Below are 9,291 nucleotides of genomic sequence, written 5' to 3' on the forward strand. Positions count from 1 at the left end.
GTCATGATGCCTTCTGATTTAGTGGCTGTTCTTGCTCACAAGAAAACCACTCATCTGAGTGAATTCTGTGTGACACTCAATTGACCGACTTTGATTGGATCAATCGATCATTGGTTCGATAGCAGCGATCGAACGGTTATGCGGCATTGTGGAATATTTTTTTGAATACGTAATCTGGTCAACTATTTACGTACGTATCTAATACATTTGAAAAACTATTTGTGATGCATAGTGAGAACGGGAATACGTTTTCATTAGCAGTTGGCAGCGTGCATACTATTCTAATAATGATCATATAAGATATAAAGATTTACAGTGTAGCTGGCATAATGTACTGTGATGTGATGGTCCCGCCCCTGACATGTGATTGGTCTAGCGACATGCACTACAGATACGGTAAACCAATAGGGGCCCGTTGGCTCTCATCCTCCTCTTTTTTTGCTACATCTGATTGGCCCGCAGACAAAAACACTCCAGTGTTGTGGCGGCGGGGGGCGTGTCTTCGTGTACGAGGCGTTCGCCACAGGTGGTCCCAACGCGCGCCTCCCCGCGGCGACACCTCAGGACTCTCTCCAGACTTTGTCCTGAAGTGGGAACCGGTAGTTTGTTGTGCGTCGAGCTGAAGTCAGAACTTTACCGGTGAACAGACCATGGCGGGGAGTGAGAAACTGGGAAGAGTGATCATGGCACTGGTCAGTGAGCCATCGACGGGGGACCGAAGTGACGTCCCGGACCTGTTCCGGTTCCTGGCGGGTCCTGTCTCCTTCCCTCGCTGTGAGGACGCTGGTGAGGATGCATCCTTTCCTTAGTAGAAGACTCTGGTATTGAGGGGGTCTGATCTGAACTATCCAGAGCTTACAGAAAGATAGAAAGACACGTAATAATAAGTTGACATACTGAAACAACTGTGGTCAGAATTATTTCTCGAATCGAAATAACTATCCTTATTATTTAATACCATTAACTGCTGCAAACATAACAACTGTTTTCTTTCCTTCTTCAAAACATTATCATAGTCACATTGAAAATTGTTTTCGGTCTAGTAATCGAACCCAACCTGTGAGTGACACCTACTCAAAACCGGGCATCCACGATCAACGAGTTTGACTCAGCAGAAACATTCAGCTGATTAGATTAGTCGGATAATTGGCTCATCGTCGTTTGTCAGTTAACGGCCACGCGCAAAAACAAGACCCTCGGCAGATCTTTAAGGAGCAACATGAGCGCCAAGCCGATTTTTAGCGGCTCACAATCTGTCTTCAATTGTGGGTATAATGCCGTAGGACCCCAAGCTGCTCAGCGAGGGGAAGTAGTCCCAGAAAGGGGCTCTGTTTACTAGAACGTTTCACCCTCATTAACATATGCCCACCTTAACGGTGTGGGGACCCCGCCCACCTTAACGGTGTGGGGACCCCGCCCACCTTAACGGTGTTGGGACCCCGCCCACCTCAACGGTGTGTTGACCCCGCCCACCTCAACGGTGTGTGGACCCCGCCCACCTCAACGGTGTGGGGACCTCGCCCACCTCAACGGTGTGGGGACCCCGCCCACCTTAACGGTGTGGTGGAGGGTGTGTCGGGTCCGCCACTCAGCAGGAGGCCTCTCCAAGGGGCCGACGTATGAACACAACCACTTGCCTGCAGCGTATGGAAATGCATGGTCTGGACGAGTCACGCGAGAGAAAATAATAATATTTTCATAATTTATGAATTGTGTTGTTGTGCCATTTTGAGATCCGGTTCCACCGCGGAGTCAAACCCGGTTCCGCGGTGCGGTGACAGAACCGCGGAGGTGGAGGTGTCAGGACATTGTGTTCCTACAGTCTGCATCCTGCTGAATAAAAGCACCCCGCGCTCGCCGCCATGCGCGTGCCAGCAGCTCAGCCTGCGCGTGCGTGAAAACATGACACTGTTTTGGTAAAACTAGCGCGTTCACGTGTGATCCACATCCTCTCACGCGTCCACGTATGTCACGCAGGAGAATCCAACAACACGGATTGTTAAACGGCGCGTGTGTTTGAGATAAACCCTCGAGGTTCCATTAACGAATCGGGTGAAACCGTAGCGACGCGTTTAGTATGCCGCGCGCCCTCGCTGATCCGGCGGCGCGCTCTCCTCTGTTCCGAACCTCGTTCACGCCCATCACGCCGCGTGCCTCACGTGAGTGGGCGGCGGCACGTGTTGGGCCACGGAGCGCGTGTGTCTGTGCGGGACTGGTCCGCTGCACGCGGTCCGCCTCAACAGAGCGTCACTCTGCGGGGTTCAGAGACACAAACAGTAGCGGTAGACTATACTACACATCTGTATATACCCCCACTGCGTCTGTGTAACTCTAACATGGTCAACAAACGGACCGCTCACACATTGTCAGTGCGTCCGTCCCGAGACCAGAGCTCTGGTCCTTTTGTTGTCTGTCTGTCTGTCTGTCTGTCTGTCTGTCTGTTTGTCTGTCTGGGGACCGCAGCGGCCAATGGGCGGCTGCAGAGCCGTCACGAGCAGGAACCCCCCCCTGGGCCGGGGATTGATCGCCCAATACATATTAATAGATTCTACACTTCCAGCCAATCAGTGTGTAGGATGTCCCCAGGAGGCGTGGCTCACAGCTCATTAATATGCACGCTCCTCTCGGCGGGTGCTGAGGCTGGCGGCTCGCGGTACTTCTGTTGTTTTGACTCCCAAGCGTGGATGCGCGGGCGCGAGCAGACCTGAGGATAAACCCGACAGCGCGTGTTTAACGTCCACGGTAGTTTAACTTAACGTCGGCCCGCCAGACCCGGGATGATGTCCGGTAAAGCGTCGCTCGCCATGGCGCTCCGACAGAGTAGCGCGGCTCCACAGAAACCCACCGTTCCCTTCGTGTTGAAGAAGATCCTGGACATCCCTCCGCCAAGCATCCTGGAGGAATGCGACGACGGTAAGACGCGATACAGTAATAAACACGGTGAATACCGTCAAAACATACCGGCTGGGGACCGGAGACGCTCCCGCACTCCGATTGTTGTCGGGATTTCGAGCAGGCCGACAGCAGGATATACATGTTTTGTTTGGGTGTACATCTAAAACGAGAGAGAGAGAGTGAGAGAGAGAGAGAGAGAGAGAGAGAGAGAGAGAGAGAGAGAGAGAGAGAGAGAGAGAGAGAGAGAGAGAGAGAGAGAGAGAGAGAGAGAGATTCTCTGCAACAAGAGGAAAAGAACAAAAAGTTCTCGTTCTGTCCCCTTCGCTCTAGAAGAGGACTGTCGAGTGGTAAACTCCGTGCATGGCAATCATTTCATTGGCTTTGCATCAAGCGTTGTTTTTCAGTGATCTGTTCCGTGTGTTTAACGTGCGCGCTGTGTTTTGGGCCGTGCATGCGGTTGCACGTCCGTCCGGATCCCCGTCTCACCCTCCTCCCTTTTGTTTACATTGCGCTGCCACTCGGTGACACGGTCTGTCTGTCTCACTCAGACCCCCTGTCTCACTCAGACCGCCTGTCTCAATGCCTCTGATCCAAGCACCGCTAAACACACTCGCGCTTCGGTTCTGATTGGCGGACTCCACCTCGGACCTTATTGTCTCAATCCTTTGATGTATTTATTGTACGTCAATTGTTCCCTCGTGCGCCCTTCCTGAAAACCAACGTTATCCTCCTCTGTCTTACTCCCTCCCTGTGCACGTGTGTGACCCCCAGACCTCTAGCCCCCCAGACCTCTAGCACACTAGACCCCCAGACCCCAGCCCCCTAGAGCCTCCCCTGGCCCAGAACATTAACCAATCACATCGATGTATCCGTTATAGGCGGGCCAAAAGAGTCTTATCTATTGGTTAGCTCCACTGGTCTGGGTACGGTCCTTGTATTCTTCTGATTGTTCCTAGTGTTATCCAATGTGTGTTATTCTTTGACATTTTCAAATGCATGCTTGGTGTTGGGCCACTACTCCGTGCCAGACCCTACAGCTCTCTAGAGGTGGGTCTGGATATCCAGGCTAAGCCTGACTGAATTTACATCATAAAACGGACAAAATGATGATAACAAATGTTACAATGTCTCAATAACAAAAAATGAACACTTATTGAACTGTCTGTAAATCATGGCGGAGAAAAAAATAAAATAAATATCGGCCAACAATGTCGACGGATCACTACGCCGGACCGCACTAACACCCCCCCTCTCACCCACCAGACATGGGGAAGGAGAAGCTCTGCTCCTCCTCCTCCTCCTCCTCCGGGGCGGGGGGTGAGCGCGGGGAGGCCGGGCCGGGGGGGGCGGGCGGAGTCTCAGCGGGGGGGGGAGGGGCCGGAGGAGGAGCAGGGGGAGGGGGCGTGTCGGCCTCCCTGACCCCGGCCATCTGGGAGCGGACCATCCCCTACGACGGGGAGACCTTCCACCTGGAGTACATGGACCTGGACGAGTTCCTGCTAGAGAACGGCATCCCTGTCACCGTGGAGACCAGGACCCCCGTCACCGTGGAGACCGGGACCCCCGGGACCCCTGTCACCGTGGAGACCGGGACCCCCGGGACCCCCATCACCGTGGAGACCGGGACCCCCATCCCCGTCACCGTGGAGACCGGGACCCACGTCACCATGGAGACCGGGACCCACGTCACCATGGAGACCGGAACCCCCATCCCCGTCACCGTGGAGACCAGGACCCCCGTCACCGTGGAGACCGGGACCCCCGTTACCGTGGAGACCGGGACACCCGTCACCGTGGAGACTGGGACCCCCATCCCCGTCACCGTGGAGACCGGGACCCCCATCACCGTAGAGTCCAGATTCCCCGTCACCGTGGAGACCGGGACCCCCGTGGAGACCGGGACCCCCGTGGACCCCCAGGTGACCCCGGGGTACCCCGGCGACGACCCCCACAAGCAGTGCTTCTCCCAGGCGGTTGCTACGACTACACATAGCGCTGAGGATGCTGAGGCGGTGGCCAACAGTACTGCCACCGTTGCCGTGACGATGGAGACTGCTGATGATGCTGCATCCGCCGCCGCCTCCACGTCACCCCCCTCCCCCCGGGCCCCGCCTCCGGTCGGCTCCGCCCAGGAGGCGCCGCAGACCACCACCCCCCTCCTGCCCGTCAAACTGGAGGAGGAGGAGGAGGAGGAGGAGGAAGCGGAGGAGGAAGAGGAGGAGGAAGAGGAGGGAGCAGAGGAGGAGGAAGAGGAGGACGAGGAGGAGGAGCCAGCAGTGGTCCAGAAGAGGAAAGCAGGTCAGTGTGTTTATGTTTGTAGAGAGGAGGCCCTAACCAGAGCAGCCCTCTGATTGGTCCAGCCCTAACGACCAGGGACCGGTCGGCGGTCCCGGGGCTGACCCCGTCCTGGTTGTGGTCCGCAGGGCGCCGGGCGGTCCGGGACCCGGACCCCGAGGCCCTGGACCCCGAGGCCCTGGAGGTGGAGGTCCAGTTCCAGCCGGACCCCACAGACCTGGTCCTGTCCAGCGTGCCGGGGGGGGCGCTCTTCAACCCCCGCAAGCACCGCTTCTCCTCGGAGGAGCTGAAGCCCCAGCCCATGATAAAGAAGGCCCGCAAGGTGTACGTCCCCGACGAGCAGAAGGTAGGGAGGACTGGGAGGACTGGGAGGACTGGGAGGACTGGGAGGGGACTGGGAGGACTGGGAGGGGACTGGGAGGGACTGGAAGGACTGGGAGGGGACTGGGAGGACTGGGAGGACTGGGAGGGGACTGGGAGGACTGGGAGGACTGGGAGGGGACTGGGAGGACTGGGAGGACTGGGAGGGGACTGGGAGGGGACTGGGAGGACTGGGAGGGGACTGGGAGGGGACTGGGAGGACTGCGAGGGACCGGGAGGGGACTGGGAGGACTGGGAGGACTGGGAGGGGACTGGGAGGACTGTGAGGACTGGGAGGGGACTGGGAGGACTGGGAGGGGACTGGGAGGACTGGGAGGGACTGGGAGGGACTGGGAGGACTGGGAGGGGACTGGGAGGACTGGGAGGACTGGGAGGGAACTGGGAGGGGAACAGAGGGTAGGACCCGGTACTGACTCCACCCTGGTGGAGGGCGCCCTCTGGAGGTCAAACACCTGCTGCTGCATGTACCCGCTCCTGACCCACCTGTCTCACCTCTCTCCCCTGTCTCACCTCTCTCCCCTGTCTCACCCCTCTCCCCTGTCTCACCTCTCTCCCCTGACTCACCTCTCTCCCCTGTCTCACCTCTCTCCCCTGTCTCACCTCTCTCCCCTGACTCACCTCTCTCCCCTGTCTCACCTCTCTCCCCTGTCTCACCTCTCTCCCCTCTCTCCCCTGTCTCACCTCTCTCCCCTGTCTCACCTCTCTCCCCTGTCTCACCCCTCTCCCCTGTCTCACCTCTCTCCCCTGTCTCACCTCTCTCCCTGTCTCACCTCTCTCCCCTGACTCACCTCTCTCCCCTGTCTCACCTCTCTCCCCTGTCTCACCTCTCCCCTGACTCACCTCTCTCCCCTGTCTCACCTCTCTCCCCTGACTCACCTCTCTCCCCTGACTCACCCCTCTCCCCTGTCTCACCTCTCTCCCCTGACTCACCTCTCTCCCCTGACTCACCCCTCTCCCCTGTCTCACCTCTCTCCCCTGTCTCACCTCTCTCCCCTGTCTCACCTCTCTCCCCTGACTCACCCCTCTCCCCTGTCTCACCTCTCTCCCCTGACTCACCTCTCTCCCCTGACTCACACCTCTTCCCTTGTCTCACCTCTCTCTCCTGTCTCACCTCTCTCCCTGTCTCAACTCTCTCTCCTGTCTCACCTCTCTCCCCTGTCTCACCCCTCTCCCGCCCACCTGTCTCACCCTCTGCTGTGTATACACACTAACCCCCTCCCCCCCCCGTCTCCCCAGGACGATAAGTACTGGTCCCGCAGGAAGAAGAACAACGTGGCGGCCAAGCGCTCCCGGGACGCGCGGCGGCTGAAGGAGAACCAGATCACGGTGCGCGCCTCCTTCCTGGAGCGGGAGAACGCCGCCCTGCGGCAGCAGGTGACCGAGCTGCGGCGCGACTGCGGCCGCTGCCGGAGCGCCGTGGCGCGCTACCAGGCGCGCTACGGCCCGCTGTAGGCCCCGCCCCCCCGGACAGGAAGTCACCACGCGGCAGGACTCCTTTCTTTTTTGCTTCCCTTCCACCGCCTCCTCCTCCCCCCCCAGCCCCCCCCCCTCCTCCCTCAACCGACGATGAGGATGATGAAGACCACCACACCGGGACCCCCGAGGACCAGCATCGATTCAGCGGCCGGTGGACCGGCGGCGGGGGGAGGCGGTCGCCGGTAGCGACGGCTGCATGGAGGCGGGGCCACGCGGGGCGGGGCGGGGCGGGGCCCCTGGGGGAGGGGCCCCTTGGTGGTGGCCGGGCCCCCGGTACACGCAGAGAGGGAGAACAGGAGGCATTCTGGGAAGTCATTTCTACGCTCTAGAACTCATAGTATTCATCAAGCTGTCTGCTGAAGAGAGCCACGCACACACACGCACACGCACACACACACACACACACACAGACACACACACACACACACACACGCACCTCTCTGCGCTCTCCAAGATGAGGGACATGCAAGTGCTTGGTTTTTTTACATTATTGTCCGAACCAGGAGAAGGGCCGACCAAATACAGAGACAGAGAGAGACAGACAGAGAGACAGAGAGACAGACAGACAGACAGAGAGACAGACAGACAGAGAGACAGAGAGACAGAGAGACAGACAGACAGAGAGACAGAGAGACAGACAGACAGAGAGACAGAGAGACAGACAGACAGAGAGACAGACAGACAGAGAGACAGACAGACAGAGAGACAGAGAGACAGAGAGACAGAGAGAAAGAGAGACAGAGAGAGAGTGAGTTTATAGGAACAGGTACAAGGCATTGACATCACAGTTCTTCCTTTCGTGTTGAAACGACCTAAAGCTCTTTCAAGCAGCTCTCTCAGTACATTTACTGGGCACCACATGGGTGTGTGTGTACCCAGTTCTGCACTCCACCAATACAGTAATAACCAGTAATAACCAGTAATAACCAGTGATAACCAGTCCTGCACCACAGGGGTTGGTGGGTCAGGGCTCATTATGGTGGGGGTGTGGTGTTTGTTCTTGTGAGTGGAAACTAATAAGCAGCAAACAAGAAGAGAAAAAAGCATGTTTAAACCTTCACTTTAATGCTCTTTTGTTTTTATATCTAAATATATTTAATCCTTTTCTACTAAACTCAAACTAGCTTCCAGAGTCTCACACAGGATCTTTATCAACTCATACAGAGAGAGATACTTTAAACTCGTACAGAGAGAGATACTTTAAACTCGTACAGAGAGAGATACTTTAAACTCGTACAGAGAGAGATACTTTAAACTCGTACAGAGAGAGATACTTTAAACTCGTACAGAGAGAGATACTTTAAACTCGTACAGAGAGAGATACCTTAAACTCGTACAGAGAGAGATACTTTAAACTCGTACAGAGAGAGATACTTTAAACTCGTACAGAGAGAGATACTTTAAACTCGTACAGAGAGATACTTTAAACTCGTACAGAGAGAGATACTTTAAACTCGTACAGAGAGAGATACTTTAAACTCATACAGAGAGAGATACTTTAAACTCATACAGAGAGAGATACTTTAAACTCATACAGAGAGAGATACTTTAAACTCATACAGAGAGAGATACTTTAAACTCATACAGAGAGAGATACTTTAAACTCATACAGAGAGAGATACTTTAGACTCATACAGAGAGAGATACTTTAGACTCATACAGAGAGAGATACTTTAGACTCATACAGAGAGAGATACTTTAGAGGGGCCGGTTGGCGTTTGTAGGCCTGTTGCAGAAGCAGACGTTTGGGGATTTGAACTCAAAGATGGAGGGAGGCTTCACCTGTCGCTGGTTTATTTTACTGCACACTGCAAGTAGAGGTCGCTAGAGCTAGTGCCACCAGGGGAGTCTGAATGTTGTATTTCTGGCCAAAGATGTGTCAATGTAAATAAATGATTAGGTCATATCCTGCCTCCATCCTCCTCATATCTGGAGAACAGATCCAGGCTTCTCAAAGTCAACTGCTCGTCATGCAGTCTCCCGACGATGGTTGTTTTAATGCTGATAGTTTATAACATAACGTCTCATTGTGTTAATGCTGATGTATGTTTTATAACATAACGTCTCATTGTGTTAATGCTGATGTTTTATAACATAATGTCTCATTGTGTTAATGCTAATGCTATATGTGTTTACTAACAAACACAACGACTCATTGTTGCGTCTTTCCTCTATGGAATAATGCTCCAGAAAGAAATGACAACGCAGGGAATTTATTAAGGGACTGTGTTTTTCAGAATTTAT

At 55.1% G+C, this 9,291-nt stretch overlaps 1 protein-coding gene across 1 annotated transcript in view; it reads left to right on the top strand.

The window, feature by feature from the left end:
* Positions 1–488: 488 nt before the first annotated feature.
* Positions 489–9,291, top strand: part of LOC115529472 (D site-binding protein) — a 9,944-nt gene continuing 1,141 nt past the window's right edge. The window contains exons 1-4 of the mRNA XM_030338234.1: positions 489–2,913; positions 4,159–5,193; positions 5,319–5,536; positions 6,808–9,291. The exon at positions 6,808–9,291 is cut by the window's right edge and continues 1,141 nt beyond it. Coding sequence (XP_030194094.1) covers positions 2,778–2,913; positions 4,159–5,193; positions 5,319–5,536; positions 6,808–7,023 — 1,605 coding nt within the window. The 5' untranslated portion in view covers positions 489–2,777 and the 3' untranslated portion in view covers positions 7,024–9,291. The remainder of the gene's footprint in view (positions 2,914–4,158; positions 5,194–5,318; positions 5,537–6,807) is intronic.

This window comes from Gadus morhua, chromosome 2 (assembly GCF_902167405.1).
Source record: "Gadus morhua chromosome 2, gadMor3.0, whole genome shotgun sequence".
In the NCBI taxonomy this organism is placed as follows: domain Eukaryota; kingdom Metazoa; phylum Chordata; class Actinopteri; order Gadiformes; family Gadidae; genus Gadus; species Gadus morhua.